We start from the raw sequence: 17,149 nt of genomic DNA on the forward strand, positions 1-17,149 counted from the left end.
ACACTTTAACATTGGGAGTGGGGTCATCTAGACCCCACAACACAGTGCGCTAAACCTTTTTTCTTCAACGATTTTTGATCGTGTCCATGGATTACATGAAATCCTCTTCTCCTTTATCCACCTGTGTTATTCTAGGGATAACATCTCATTGTAAGGATCGGGCCATCTGGACCCCATAGGATAACGCAAGGGTTAAAGTTTATCATTGAATTTGCATGTACAGACTTTTAAAAAACTTTGGATTCCACATACACCACTGTTGTCAAGTTCATATTTGATTGGAAAAGGAGAATAAGGATGATGGCACACCAAAGCCATCACTATAAAAAGACCATGTTTGACTTTATCTTCTTGCATTGTCTGGCATTTTTCTTGCAAGTAAAGTGAGGGGGATCCGGCTGCAGACAAGATGGCGCCCAGACAGCATGAGCTGGAAATTGTAAATTTTCTGAATTTTCCAAAATTTCTAAATTGTAGCACCTTTTTATTAAAACTTTGTATCGTGAATAAACAGTTTAGTGTGCAAGACGAGCATAAACAAGGCAAAAAACAGTTTTATTCCTTACAAAATGGATCAACAAAAGTGTTCATATTTTTTAGAACTGTTTTACACGTACAGTATTTACATTCCTTCACCTACCGTAACTTTTCAACGTTGCGTGAATCAGCTTATTCTGTTGTGAAAAAAAAAGCTATATGCAACACTTTATACTAGTAATGTGTTGCATATCAGTGAAAAGCCGCTTTAAAGTGTCGATCAGCCAGTTTACATTGATTGAGTAAGGAGTTATGGTATGTAAAAGGGGATACAGAGACATTTCTGTTTTTAAAGTTTAAAAGCTTAAAATCAAAAAAAAAAAAAAAGAAGTAACTGTTAGGGTTCCAAGTTAAATTTGTCTTTTTCCAACAAAATGGGGAGGGGTGGGACGGGACGTCTGGGTGCTGCCATCTTGCCTGTAGCCGGGTTCTTCAGGGTAAATCTGCTCCCGTAGGAGGATCTAACAAGATGTGTTTTATTTTGAAAGGAACTTGCTTGTATATGCTGCTGCCCAAAGTAAAAAGTTAAAAGTGTTATCTTGTAAATATTTAAAAGCTACATTTTATAAATGAATACATTAATGGCCACAAAAACCAAGTGTGTTTTTCTGAAGTGGGACTTGGCAGCTCTTGCTGGGTTTTGGTCTGTAAGTAATTGGAATAAATTTAGAGTCAAATGTTGCAGACTCCCATCTTCGTCTACCCTGAAGATACAGTGTCACTGTAAAAAAAAACAGTTGTTATTGACATGGCATGTTAAAACTGTGCAATATGAGGTGCCTCATCCATTTTTTTTGTTTTTTGTTTTTGATGAACTTCTATGAAAAACAAATCCTGTAAACCATTAGTGCAACCTCTCAAAGTTATGTTAGTCGTCACACGGATCAGGAAAGAAGGAAAGGAACAGAAGCTGCAACTAAGTGGTCAGCGTAGGTCAGATAAAGGACAGAGACAAACACTCATGTTAAAGACCCACTCTGATGATTTAGCATGTTCTTGTGGCATTTTTCTGATGACGAAAGACATAGATTTAAAAAAAAAAAGCTAAAAAAAAATTTTTTTATTGTTGTGAATCAAGAGAAGATGAGAAATTTTTAAAAAGAGCTTGTAGCTTCAAGCCAATGGCCCCACCCACAACTTAGTTTCTGCAGATTGACAGGAGTTCATAAGAAATTTGCTTCTAAGTACTAGAAAACGGCACAGGTTTTTTACTTTTTTGGAAGAAATTCAGCATAGGCATAAGTAACACCAGGAACGCTTTGAAAATAGATCAAAAGATGACTGGAATGGATCTTTAAGTGCTTGGACTTCGCTCTACGTAATCAAGTGTTTCTACTGTGGTTGCCTTGACAAAGCTTGGTCTCTATGCCAGTAAAAACCCAACTTCTGTGGGTTGGATTGGATTTGCACCGGGTTCACTCACAGCTCATCTGGGATCAATTAAGCCTGCGTGAAAACATCCAGCGTGGAACTCAAAGGACGGCCTGCGCTCCAGCATGAGGCTGTGTCGCGTTTAGACTGATAACCTCCTCAACATGTTAACTTCACGCCATTTTCACCAATTGAAAGTAATGAGGGGACATAAAACAGAACATATGGGAATGTTTAGCATAAATGCGGCAGGGACATTCAGAGGTCAATTCTGCAAAAGCAAAGACTGGCTTCCAAACTGGAAAACAGAAGAAAGTACAGTTCATAAAGATGGAGGTTTGCTGGAAGTGTGATTTTTTTTTTTTGGGGAATGATGGAAAAAACCCTAAAAGAAGGTTCGAGGGTGATGACACAAGTCCAGGACTTTCAGTTACATAATGAATGCATTTCAAAGTCTAAAACTACAACTTCAGTTTGTCATCAATATGAATACATTTAACTTGAGGTTTGAGTTCATTTACTTCCCCACAAAAATGGGGGGGGGGGGCATGTGGTTTGTGGATTGAATGACTCAAACATCATTACAACTTTGACAAAAAATGTTAGAGTTTGAAAAGAGACTTTTTTTTTCATTTCTTTTAAAATTTTACATCAAAAGTATACCACAAAAAGAGTAAATTGCATAATTATTTTGTTTTAAATACTAATTTATACAAATAAAAAAGCTTATTCTTAAAAATGTTCTACACTTGAATTAGCATTTTTTGCTAATTTTGTCAAAAATCCACAAAATTTTAAAGATTTAGACTCATTTACTCTTAAAACTCCTAAGTTGCACTGCACAGCCCTCACAGATGATAGGATATAGTTATGTCATAGTTTTTTTTTACCCTTTTTTTTTTTACTAGTGATTTTGGATTTATGTATTCAAGACAACTGCAAATATGAATGACTTACCGTCATCCATCTGTTTACACGCTCTTCCGCTACCTTACAACCCCTCACACCCCCAATCAAGCATTAGCGGTGCAACAAAAATGGCGAGTAATATTCAAGCTATCCAGACGTACAGTTTTGAGCCAGATGCCAGCTCAGACGAGGAAAACAAAGACATGGATGTAGTCACCTGCAGGAGGTTGCATCAAAATGGAATGGAGCATCATCAAGCTTGTGGTCACAAATAAGATCTTTTTCAAACAGTTTTATTTTTCTGCTCCTGATTCACAACGACTTGAATAAAGCAAAATTTAGAAATGCAAAGTTGAACTTAATTTTTACGTCTTTCATGATCAGAAAAATGACTGAAGAACATGTTAACAACACCAAAAACGCAATTTTCATTGGAGTGGGTCTTTAACACGTTGAATAGGAAGTGAGCGGATTTTTCAACATTCGGTGCCCTTTGGGGGGAAGTAAACAAGAAAGGATGTGTTTGTCCAGACAGTTATAAATCAAAGCAGAGAAATCTGTGTACAGTTGGTGTCATCAAAGCAAAAAGTACCCCTCCATCCTCAAACATATTCACCCCCAACATGACCATCAGGGGTTGAATGAAATATTGACCACAGAGTAAAAGGAAATGTCCAGAAAACTGCAACCAAAGAGAGTAGAAGCTCCTTTGGAGACAAAATGCCAAACCACAGAAAAAAAGAAACAAAACTGCACTGAATTAAACTATCCCTAAAGTTTAGGGTTTGTGTCTGTGTTCACTTATTTGTCATTTAATTCTTTAATTTATTAGTTCTTGTGGCATTCTTTTCTGATGACAGACAGGACACGCATGAAGAAAATTAGGTTTAAAAGTGCATTTCTGAATATTTCTTTATTCAAATCATTGTGATCCAGGAGCAGATGAAAAAAATGATGAAGATGATGTATGTAAGAAAAAGATCTTGTTTGTGGCGCCCACAACTCGGAGATGAATTTCTAATGAACTCCTGCCACCCTGCAGAAACTATGTCCTAGAAAATGACAGTATTCTTGGGTTTTAGCAAAAAAAATAGCAAAATCATAAAAAAGAGACCACTGGGAATGAAAACGTATCAAAAGACCAGGGTGTAACTTTAAACAGTTGAAGCTTGAAAAATTCAGGTCCGACTTCCCGGAAGGTAAATGAACCAGAGAAAAGCCGGTATAAGAATATGAAAAATTTTGAACAGAAGCCTAAAACCATGATTGCGCAGCGGCACTGACGTAACGTTACACTGAAGTGCAAACAGACTGTACTTGAAACATTTGGTTTTGTGATATAATCAACTACTAATTAAGTCATATTTCAAAACTAACATTTTCTGTGAAACAGAAATCTGCTGTTTTCTGCAGCAGGTGAGGCAGACCTGCTGTCACAGTTTCCATGGCTGATCCAGAGTTTAAAAAAAACATTCACGTCATTCTCTGGGCCGGGCAGAGTGACGACAGGGACCACAAACAGCATTCACATTCAGGGAGAAACCCAAAGCTATGTTTGGACTGTCCCGTCTCAGGAGAAGTGAATCATTGCTGTATTTCAGGAGATTTTTCTTTTGTGCTGGTCAAATCGAACCTGTCTTACCTTTATATCCCAGTACTGCAACAGCGATGGTGAGGAGAGTACACAGCACATACAGGAGAGCTATGGAAGCCTTCAGCGCCCATTCGTTCTTACACTTGGTGCACTGGGTTCCTTCCTGGATCCCTGCAGAAAAATGATAGAAAGAGCCGCACAATTGATTCTGTTTCCTTAAAATGTTTGAACCAAACATGTTGGTGGTTGGCTAAGAGCGCCTGTGGTCCCACATCTGGACAAACAGGCCACATTCAAAGAAACCAGCGGTTCCCTCCGAAGCCAGGGGGTGGAGAAGGGGCAAGGGGACGCAAAAACAACCGCACATCCAACCTGTTTACACTCAATGACATGCCTGTGAACTCCTCACTTAGCAAACGGTCTGTTTCAGTCACTCCTCTGCTTTATTTTTTATGCAGCCTCAGCTGTTGTGCATCTGCACCTCCAGCTGTCCCGCAGAGTCAAACTTAGCTTGTGAGGACACTTCTGGAATATTCCTGTCTGAGGATATTTTCATAGCAGATAACTGTTGAGGTCCACATTGCTCATTGGAGCACAGCTGGGTTTTATTTCCAACCCAGGAAGAGCAGAGTGTGTAGGACGGACTGCATGGGGGTGTTCTGCCTTCTCTGCACCTCAACAGCTTTTCTTTGTATTTCCAAAAACTTTATGAAAGTATTGTTTTTCTTGAGGTTCAGGTGACGCTCAGTTACCATGACTCTTCGTCCTGTTAAACGCACAAAACTTTTTCTTGTAAACCATTTCACCGAGTGAGCTTTATAAGTTGAAGGAACACTGAAACGGTTCTTCGGCATCCAGGGGGGTTCAAAAGCAAAAGCTTCAAACACGACTGGCTCTTACGGGTGTGCTGGGACAGTAAATGATCGCTCAGAGTTAAAGTCCAGCTGGACGAGAGGGAGAACACCCATAGAGTCTGACAGACGCCTCTGCAGGAAGGACCAGTAAGATGCAGGAAAACAATTTCTAACATATTTCTTCCAGGAATGACAGCATCCTTTCAGCAGTCTCAATGTCAAACATGCTTTGTTCCTGATAACAATTGTGAATTACAAAACTTAATTTTAATTTTCACTGAGCCATGTTCGCTGGCAGAGTTAAACTTCTTGTAGATGCATGAATATTTCTTTTGGCTAAGAAGAAGCATTTCTCTGAAATCCAAATCTTAAGTCATTCTGACCAATTCCTCCTTACAAATTATGTTCACTGAAAAGTTTCAGCTTTGGATCATAATTCATGACCCTTTCCTGTTAAACAAAAGTTAACAAAACAAATATGAATAAAACAAAAACATTGAGTGTATGTTGTTATAAAAATAACATAAATATTCAGTAAAAGAAAATCATGCAAATAAAAAGGACTTATATTCTCCACCATTCCATCAGAAATCAAAATTTCTTTAGCTGTTATTGATCTTACATTAAAGCTATTTTAATTTCTAAAGAGGATTTGTTGAAGTTTGCTTCTTGTTTTTGAATGAGGAAACGGCAAAACAAGAGTCATAGTGGTGGAGTTCTGTGGTACTGTGCACAATATTGAAAAAAACGAAAACAGTAAAAACTCTTGTGGTTTTCTCAACTTTGTCGGTTTCATGAAAACATGTTTTTTTTTTTTTTTTTAAATGGGACAACAAAGTTCTGACACCTTAAAAATGTTTGCTCCCCTGATCCATCGTTTTCGGATTACATGGGGCTTTAAAATAACAGTTACAGCAGATTACACAGAAAATTGAAGGTCCAACTGTCCAAGCTGATGCACTTCTCTTAAACTTTAATATCTTTAACAGTTTCCTTATAACTATGTTATTTCCCCCCAATTTTTATTTAATTTTTGCCTTGCTTTGCTTTAGTATTGCTTGTATTTATAAGAAATTAAAGGTTTCAAGCTGCTTTAAAAAAAATAATAAAATAAAATAAAATAAAATAAAATAAAATAAATAAAATAAAATAAAAAAAAAATATATATATATATATATATATATATATATATATATATATATATATTTTTTTTTTTTTTTTTTTTTTTTGAAAATATTTACAAATCTGATTGAAGGCGGAGCTTCTCTGATGGTCCGTTTTAGGAATGCAGCCACATGAAGTGATTACATTTATGAATTATAACTGCTGGCATGTTTGAAATGTCAGCTCACGCATGCTTCCACAATGAAGCAAACCTATCGGTTCATCTGTTGCAATCAAAGTGCTGCTGCCCAAGCTGCTGCTCCAATGCAAACAAATCGACAGTGTTTACAAATCTGCTGCGCTGAAACGATACCGGCCGGCCAGAAATGTTTGGATTTCAGTTTACATTTTGATTGATTATCCTCAGATGCTTGGAGGAAAAGTGGAAAATTGTCACTTGGCTGTCAAGTATAGCGTGACATTCAAAAATGTTACATCAGAGCAAGAAATCAAACTTTTTGGTCTCCGAACTAAAAGAAAGGAGACAGAAAAGCACACTTGTGAGTGTACAATATCTGCTTTCTGTTGTTGAAGTCTTACGACAATTCCTAAAGCACAGACATTTTATGATTTATTAATTTGTGGTGTATGTTGGAATCACTGAATTATTTGTGTGTAATCTTACCTTTAAATAAATCAATTAGTTATAAGTAATAATTCGAACAATCTGTGAAAAAATGTTTTTAGGAACCTGGTTCCAAAGATCCACTCCAGTGTTTTTTTTTATGTTCTTGTGATATTCTTCCTAATGATAAAGGATATATATTAAGAAAATTAAGATTAAAATTGTATTTCTGAGTATTTTTTCTTTCAAATTGTTGTGAATCAGGAGCAGACGAAAAAAATGCAGTTTGCAAAATAACTTATTTGTGATGTAGAAAATAAGCTGGGTGGGCTGCAAGGTCCCTGCTCCTCCTAATTCTGATGCATTCACTTGTAAATAGATCCATGTACGTCTTGCGTTTCCTCGTCTGAGCTGGGAGGCTCAGAACTGTATGACTGGATACCTCCAACATAACTCACTAATTTTGTTGCACCGATAGTGTTAGGTTGGAGTTGTGGAATACTGTAAGCTATAGCGAATAGCGTGTAAGCAGGTCAGATATGGATGACGGGAAGGAGATGCGGGGTTGCTCCATGCCTACGGTCCGCCCACAACCCAAAGGTTAATTTCTAACAAACTCCTGCTGATCTGCAGGAAAGAAAATGAGGTTTTTTTTTTTTCTTTTTTTTTTTTAGATTTAGGCAAGAAACGGCATAGTCATGATTAAAAGACCACCAGAAATACTTTTACAATAGATCAAAAGATGATCGGAGTTAGTCTGTGATTCGTTTCCTTCTTTATTTAAACCACTTTAGTTTGTGTTGAACCCTCAAAAATAAAACATTTGTGTGTTATTAAACCATCAAACCATGTCTAACTGACATGTGCGGCTCACAAAGTTATCACTTTTTTTTGACTCCTGAAATCAGAATCGAGAACAATTTTAGACAGAGGAATTTAAGAACCTACACAGATTTTTTTCAGACACTAAAAAGATTTAAGTCCAGATGTCTTTTTGGCTAAAATGTACCAAATCACCATGGGTTGTAGCTATATTTTCAAATTTGTGCAGTCTTATTGAAGCAGTTTTTGTTGGCACACTCCACTGGTGTGTCATAGTGATGGAAGAGCTTGTTGTAGGCTTGTAAATGGACAGAAAACAAGATTCTCACTCAATGAAACACAGACAGCAGAGGAGCCAGGGGGGTTACAGTCCTCCTTTTGGCAGATCACTTGATGTGCTACAAATGGGAGTGACGAAGCAGCTTTCACACATTCTGAAAGCAAGTTGTCGCTCTTAGAATAACACAAGGGTCCAAGAACATGCAGGTGTGTGTGTGGCTCAGCTTATCAGCCTCTGAGGTTTAAAAGAAACTTTCTTTAATTTTACAGTTTAAACAATTTGAAGCCAAAGAAACATAGAAAAGTTTGGCTTTGAAACATCACAGAGTGATTCATCGTCTTAACCTTTCACAGACTGAGGTAGTTCGATCCTAAAGCAACCATTGTGGGATGCCCCGAACAGAGGCTGACACCAGCACTAAAACACAAAGGCCTTTCCAGTACATGATCAACAGAGGGTTTAAGTAGAAAATAACTGTCATCATGCACTTCGGCTCAGCAAAACCCATTTTTTTCAGTCAAACTAAGATTTTCTCCATATGCTTTCCAGGCATCAAATTAATGCAATACAGCCCTGTGAATTGTCAGAATCATTTTTACAAACCCTGGTGATATGTGGACTATTCCAAGTCAGGCACCATATCTGTTCCTTCTAGGAAGAAGAGTGCTGACCAACTCAGATTTAAAAGAAGAACGGCAATGTTTATTTACTCTATGTCCAGAACCATTTCAAGTGTGGTGATGGAAGGTGCAGGATTGTAAGGTCCCTACGTTTACACCTAAGTATTTCTAAAATCACAGCCATGATGCAACTTTTGTAAATAAAAACAACCTTTATGGAGAGAAAATGTTCTATCAACAAGATAATAACACATTTACATTGGTTTGCTTTGTAGGCAGAAAAACAGCAGTTTTATGTTGATGTTCTGTGTGGAGATGATCCACAATAATAGTCCAATTTCATGCATTAGGAATAAAGAACCACAAAGCACAATGATAAGTATTTTCTTTGCACAGCTGTGACTTCCTTTTTTAATTAAATCAGTCACACAAATCTCAAACAAACACAATACTGCAGTTAGAAATGTATTCTCATCAGCCTGCTACCTGTAGGTTAATCTTTGTGAGTACATGTCAGAGCTGGAAGCTAGTTAACTTCTGTTTTATTTAAACTCCAGCTTCTAAAACACATGTAAAAAAAATACTCTAAAGTGTTACATATGCATCTATAAAACTAAAAGAAAAAGACAAGGTTGTGCTCTGCTTTACATGGATTCAAACATGGTTCACAAAGTGTTTTTAGACTATAACTTCTGATAAAGCTACAGGACAGAAGCAAAAACTCTTTGAAAGTTTGAAAGAGTACTTTACTTAACACGCTTCTCTTATCACCAATCCACTAAATTCTTTTAGTCTGGATTAGAAAAAAATGTTAATCTCATGTTATCTTGTGACGAAAGGTGTGACTTCATTTGAAAGAAAAATTTGGAAGCTGATCCTTGGTAATGTTTACCCAAAGTTACAAGATAGAGTCTCTTTGGTTTATAGATGTTTTTCCTTTATATTTGCCCTTTGAATTGATTTATAATCTTAGTAACAAAAAGCTAGATAGACGTCAAAAACAGAGCTGATATTAGCTAAGCAACATGTTCCTGTGCAATAGTCCTGTATTTTCAGAGAATGCATAATGAGGGGGATCTTGCAAGAAACACAAAGTTAGTGATGGTTGTTTTGATATCTACCTCCTTCATCAGAGACTGAATGCTCCCCAGTGACCAAATCCACAAATTCACCACAGCCAAAGATGACCTTAATTTATCCAAACCAGAACTGGATCACCTGCGCATTCACAAATTGCACAGCCTTGTATTTGTTTAAACCATCTTAATAAAATTTGCTTTAATTTTCAGGCCATATGTCCTTCATTACTCAAACAACACAATATTTTACAAGACCTCTGACTCATTGTAATTTAGACCAAGTTATTTTACAGTCAAGGGGGGATGTGGGCTGGCTGAATGAGTCATCCGGAGCTCAGTTTTCTCAGCCGGACGGTAAAACAGCCTGCATTGAATCATGTGCCGCACGCTGCGTGTGTAATCCGTAACTTCCAGCATTTGTAGACATAACTCTGCGGCTTTCAGGTATAATGACTCTTCTGGACTTTCCCTGGACCCAATTTTTCATGTTACTGTATCCTAATTTATTAACTTGTGTTTTTTGCCTTGCATCGCGGGGTTCTCCATCCTTATAGACCCCAAACAGAACGTTATCCACTGTAGCTGTTCTGCTGATCCACTCATGCTCAGGTAGATGTGGAGCATCAGTGCTGATGAACATCTGCATAAAGACGGCTACCTTTCGCTGTGCACCATGCATCAATTCTGGAGTCGTACCTGCAAATGATGCAGTCAGAGCTGCGAACAAAAGGGTTACGAGTTTTGGGGCCCTGCAGAAAAACTCTCGACTTCATGTGTGGCCTTTTTCTGGCGCCGCCTATTTTATTACAAATGATGGGAACCATACGACTCCATCACACGAGACAGCTGTGCGTAAAGGTCCTGCTCGTCTGTAAATGAGGGAAAACGCTGAGGAGCACAGAGCGCTCCAAGTTTAGTCACAATAGAATGACTTGAAAGGGAAAGACAAAATGTGAGGTAATACAAGGAATCCCAGTGGTGGGGAGACAGCCGTGATGGATGAGCTGTAAGAACCAGCAACCCGAGTTATGTTGACGTAGCATGAACCTCTCAGTGATGGTGACAGATGCCCAAAAAACAAACAAAACCACGTAACAACAAAGTGGTGTCTCAGAGCACTTCACACATATGAAAAGAAAGCAAACACAGTTTATAATCTATACAGAATCATTCCTTTACAGATCCGGTCTTTTAGACAATCTTGCCAAAAAGGTTTCTTTTAAGTAAAGTTTATTTGAATCATTTTCATATCAACAGTGTAGACATTTTTTGTCTAAGAATAATTTTTCCATCATAGAACACAGACTGAATGACAAACTATTGCTGCTTATTAGAGGCAAAGCCTCCTTATTCCCTTTTCAATTAATTTGAAACAAGGATTGCAGTTCCTCAAATGACCACTAGAGACTAAACCATTTCCCATTCCCATTCACCACCAAGTTAAAAAGTCAGACTTTACACTAAAACTTAACAAGTTTAAAAACATTATCTTTTCAGTTAATAATCTGATTCATAATAATAATCTAATATTTTCGGTTAAATAATCTGCTTTGATTATTTATTTATTTATTTTAAACCTTGAATTTGTGGAGAAAAAAAAAAATATTAGTTTGTTTTTAGATTGGCATCCCCATCCCCACTTCCCTTTCACCCTTATTTGACTAACAACATTCCTATTTTACCTAGTCCTGTTTACAGTGTTTTGTTATGGTGGGGAAAGTAAACTCCAGCTGACACTTCAAGCTTCATTTTACCCAGTCAGAATCATGTCCACTGGTGGTATCAGAAATTATTAATCTAATTATTTTGTGTGCATGTTGGAGGCAAATTACATTTATATGAAAATTTGGGTTTTCACCTGCAACACAGTCGTTTCCTCACTCTGTAGGTTGGTTTTTGTTGGTTTTATCCACTGTATATGAGGACTGACCTCGCATACCAAACAGGAAGTACCTGCTGGCTCCAAGAAGCCAATTTCTTCAATAGAGAAATAAATAGATTTGGACCCATCATTGCTTACTGACTCCAACATGGCGTAGTCCATAATCGCAAAAAAGGTAATCGACTTGATTTCGTTGGAGCTGGAAGTGAGTCATTTCCTATGGGTGACGTCACTTGGCCCAGTTCTCATGTACAGTCAATGGTTGTATCACAGCTTTATAATAACTTGTACTTAACTATTGTTCATAAGAGAAGAATTTAAACAGCAAGCTGAGAGATGGTCAGAAAATAAACAGTAAGCTCAAACCATTTCAAATGCACATAATGATTAAACGCAAAAGTTATGTAATAGAAATAGAAGCAGACCAGGATGTCATCAGTCTGTCTCCTTGTACTGTAAAGTATAGCTGAATGCCAAATTTAAAAGAAAACACATTTATCTCTGCTTTTCTACAAAAGCTGTGGTCAGGCAGCATCACTTGGCTCTCCTACGCGATGCCCTGCCCCCCATTGGACCCCCTTTTGGGCTCTGCACAGCCTCAGTGCTCGCTGTAGTTACACAAACAAGTTATCTTTCCAGAAATTTCATCAACACAGGAGTGGGAAGTACGAATGATCTTACTCAGCTCAGGGATTTGGGGGCCCACAGAGTAACTATGGTTTTAGTTACAAAGCAAAACATCTGAGCTTAGAGGCACTCCAAACTCTGAAGCTCTACAAAGTGTGTGTGTGTGTGGCCCATCAGTTAATGACCATCACATTAGCATCTGGGGCTTGACGGCCCACCCTCTCTGAACTCTGAAAGAAATGCAACACCATCAGCGAAGGGAAAGACGAGGTCAGCTCATTCTGGGAAAGCAGGACAAGAAAAATCAAACAACATCAAAATGGAAGGTTCTCAGTCAGCTTTTTCTATGGTATAGAATATCCTAAAGGTTGTTCCCCTACAAAGACATGGAATTCGATTTATTCTTCCAAAAACTTAATCTGACTGATGTTATCAGTCCTGCCTATAGGTGCCCTGCTGGTGCCAGTCAAAGGGTAAAACCCACCACAATGAGCCAAGTGTTGATCAAGCCTCAGATGTGGCTTCAGAGAAAACCAAACAACTAAATGTCACTAGTGAGGAAAAAACAGAAATAAAATAAGTAACATGTTCACCCTCCATTGAGCAGCTGTGACAATAAACCCCAAAATCCTCTCTGTGGTTTGACTTTTCCTTTGGAGATATACAAATTATTTAAAATATGCAAAAATTCCATATCTGCATCTGTCTTTTTTCACAATTACTGCTTTTACCATCCTCTGTACATATTTTTAGGGGGAAGACATTTATTTGGAGGGGGGTTGTTGTGAAATTTCTTGGAAATCTTTGTTCAAGAACCACAGTGTAACACAAATAGATGTTCAGCCAACACAATGAAAACATATTTCTAAGTTTAACTGTGTTGCCTGCAGCCACAAACTCCTTTTGCTTGATTAACTCTGTCCATACATGGAAATAAAAAAAAAAAAAAAAAAAGATTTTTTTTTTTACTTATTGTCCGTTTGTGTCCCTGGAGCAATCAGTCAAAATGTGAAGAAAGAAGCTGAAAAATAATTTTCACAACGGTCTTTTAATTGAAAAGAATTATGGCATTAAAGCCAAGAAAATGACAAATTATGTAATCATTTAACTAAATAAACCTTATTGTATCTTAGGTATAAATTGCGGACTGTCTATAAGAACTGGACTAAGTAAGTGTGACGTCACCCCCTAGAAAAGGACTTGCTTTTGGCTTCAATGAAATGAAGTAATTTCAGTCACCATTTTTCTGCAATACGGATGCTGCCATGTTGGAGCCAAACGACCACAGTAAGCAGTGATTGGTCTGAGTTGATTTGAGTCAATATGTCAACGGCAACCACTCATCACTCAGGTGTGACCTTTTTGGAACACAGTGGGCTACATGAAATTGGTCAAACATTCTAAATGTTCAACTTAAGGCCACCTACTTTTATTGAGTCATCTGATTGATCAGCTTTCAGCTTTAATCACTTAAACTACAGAAACAATGTGAAAAAAACAAGAATGTGTTAAAATGAAAAGAAGGTAACATTAAGAATGGTTACTCTGACAAATATGACTGAGTAATAGCACTCCATTTCTCTATACAAGTCAATGGGATTTTGGCTACTTGGAGCCAGCAAGTCCTTCCTGTTTGGAACGCGAGGAGGGAGCGGTCACTCAGTCCAGTTCTCATGTACCGTCTATCTATGGGATGGGGTTATTTAATTGACGAGTAAACTTCTCAATAGCCATTCGGGGCATGTTGCAACAAATACCAGGCTTGTTTGTTTCACCTGTGTGTACATTTTGATTGAAGCTGGATTTTATTGACATCATATCCTGTTGAGAGAGTAGTGACCATACAACTGAAAAACAAATTCTTTTTGTTTAGCTAAATCTGTCATGTTTAGCCGAACTGCCATTTCTGTGTTAATACATTTTCACCAGGCTTCAAATTCTCTTGGTCTTGGTGAGGACACTCCATGACCTCCTAAAACACAAACTTTTTCCAAACGACAACGTCCTTAATGAGCTGCCAGATCAAACTCTCAAAGAATCAAATGGCTGTGTTGTTTGCCGAGGGAAAAGGTTGGGAAAGTCTTCCAGGAAAAGCTTTGACTATGTCAGCTTTGGCCCAAATCTGCACCACATTGGCCACAACTACCACAGACTTTGCCATCTAGGCAAAAGGCTAGTCCTCAGTTAAACCCAAACTGGACCATTGATGGATGTTTTCTAATGTACTCTGTGCTCCCAGCTCTGTTTCAGGTGTCATTGTGGGCAATGCCTGCTTAACATTTTGGCCATGAGGAAGTTGACCGCTCTGTGATTTAAAGGTTGTGAGTAGCATGAAGATGTGTCATCTGTACATCAAAGGTTTGGACATTTTAAATAGAAAGTTGCTGCTTTCAAATGAAAAAGGTCAAATTCAGTCAAACACAAAATAATCCTAATTTAAGAAATAAAAAGAAAATAAAGAAATGTTATCACTTCTCTTTCTTATTATGTGAAACTTCTAAAATCAATGAAGCACAAATCTATAAAATCTGAAGGGGAATTCAAATGGCACGTTTTACTACTGCTTATGAGTCTCCCAATTCTTCTGGGTGGGCCACCACATCTGCATTCAGTTGTGTGTGTGTGTGTGGTGTCAGTGTAAAAGACAACAAGTCCTCCTGTTCAGAAGGGGAAGCCTGTGTAGTCAGGCACACTTCAGACGTGAGGATGGCACACTTCACCTCCAAACAGCGGAGATGAAGCTTCACGCTGCAAAAGGATCTGTCTGACATCTGCTTTGTGAATCTCAGAGGCGATACCACTCACTAAAGACGCTTATCAACACCAGACAATGAATAAAATAACTTTACACTACTTTTTGTATAGAATAATAGATAACTGCTGGAGAGAATACTCCTCCCTGTACATCTGGTTGATCTGAATCACAAATCCACTTGGAACAACGTTTTTTTTAAACTGAGAAAAAAAATCTAGCTGCAACGAAACTACTTTGAATTCTTCCTTTGGATCCTTTCTCAGAACTACAGGGTTAGAGTTTCTCTGTTCAACTTGTTCATGCTCCATCTGTCCCACTAAAAATGCTTGATAACGCAATTAAGCCGATGATGTTCAGCTCTGTGTAACAGCCCATAAATCTTTCTGCCGCTGTTTTGAGCAACTAAACTTCTGGATGCAGTCAGATTTGCTTCAGTCAAACAATAAAAAACTGAACTATAAGCATCTGGAAAGAAAAAAGATAGAGACAAGGTAACTAGAAAGCCTAAGAAAAAACTAAAAAAATCAAGTTAGAAATCTTGCTATCAAATAAACTAAGACTTGAGTTTTAGCATCATATTAAAGCTACAAAAAGGGCATATTTGTGTAAAAATGCGTTATAGCCTGATAAGGACAACAAACACAACAACCATTCTGACAGATTTGGAAATCCTTGCTGTAGATGTTAAAGCGTGTTTTCAAAGGTCAAACTCTTATGTGTAGCAAACTAAAACGACTGGAATCCGCAGCAGGCTTTTGTAGTCATCCACACAAAAACAGTATTGAAACTACAAGCAGCAACTCCAGAATCTCAACAAACCCCAAAATACCACCAGCTAACGTTACGAACATTCTTTAACATCCTCATTAAAAGCTGGTAAACCACACAACGCCACAATGGAAAGCAGGAACTCAAGGGAACCAAAAAAAGGTTAAAGTTCGCACTTAGTAACAAATTAGTCTAAAATATTCAAAGCTTTTTTAGATATTTCCATAACAAAAGCTTTAAAAATAAATGTTCAGAAAACCTTGAAGGCACTTTTAGGAATATGGGCCCCGACATGACTTATTCAAAAACATACTTAACTTACTTACTTTTAATGTTAGTCAATAATAGCTCATGCATTTACAAAGACTTGTTCACATAAATGATCTTATTAATATCTGGATTATGGACTGGGCAGAGTAAAAAACAGAGGTCTCAGCTCTTCTTTAACAGAGCTCCAACCTGTGGGGCATTTTGATCTAATAACTTTAGGGGGCGATCATGGACGTTCTCTAAGTGTAATTCAGTCATTAACCAAACAAAATGACACAGAAAAGCTTGGCAAAAAGGCTTTTCCACCAATATTTCCACCAATACAACAGCACACACATATTGGAATCCACATTTACATGCAATGAGAGTTGTTTTTCACAAATCATATCTTATTAGTCACAACTGCCCCTACGGGTGGATACAGGCTCTATGCGGGCAAAAAATGCACTTGGCACAGAAGTGGCCGACACAAAATATTAAGGTCATAGACCACTCGGTGAGCCCGTAGAGCAAAAATGTTCATGCACGTTTTTCTGTGAGTATGGTCATAGCCAACTCTTATTCAACATGCAAGCGTAAAGCATAGGTGAGGCGTTGTTTTATGAATTTTTCGACCCCCCCGCAAACCCTGTGGACTGCAATACGTGCTTGTGACCTGCTGTTCACATGGTAATTATGTGCTCTACGCGACCTGATTGTTAGAAATTAAAAAATTGGACAATCATGCCATAGCTTGTGTGGGTGTCCTACAGGAACTTGCACGTCATTTGCACACCTTGTGGGCTTGGCATTCGCGCACAGTCAGTAACCAGCCAGAACTTACACATTACAAACAACTAGACCACTTGTTACTTGTAACTTACATTTGTCGTAGGACAAATGACTATGGTACGTCCATTTTCATGACGTCCCTTCAGGTAGCCGCTCCTCTCTACAACCCTCCATGGGACAACCCAAAAATCCACAGCACCCGTGCAGGCCAACAACCCCCATGCAGACTTCATGAATTGATGAAGATTAATCATTTTACAAACTGTAGACCCATATATGGA

At 38.0% G+C, this 17,149-nt stretch overlaps 1 protein-coding gene across 1 annotated transcript in view; it reads right to left on the reverse strand.

The window, feature by feature from the left end:
• colec12 (collectin subfamily member 12) overlaps positions 1-17,149 on the reverse strand; it is a 40,357-nt gene that overhangs the window by 10,356 nt on the left and 12,852 nt on the right. The window contains exon 3 of the mRNA XM_004081128.4: positions 4,460-4,582. Coding sequence (XP_004081176.1) covers positions 4,460-4,582 — 123 coding nt within the window. The remainder of the gene's footprint in view (positions 1-4,459; positions 4,583-17,149) is intronic.

This window comes from Oryzias latipes, chromosome 20 (genome assembly GCF_002234675.1).
Source record: "Oryzias latipes chromosome 20, ASM223467v1".
Classification (NCBI taxonomy): domain Eukaryota; kingdom Metazoa; phylum Chordata; class Actinopteri; order Beloniformes; family Adrianichthyidae; genus Oryzias; species Oryzias latipes.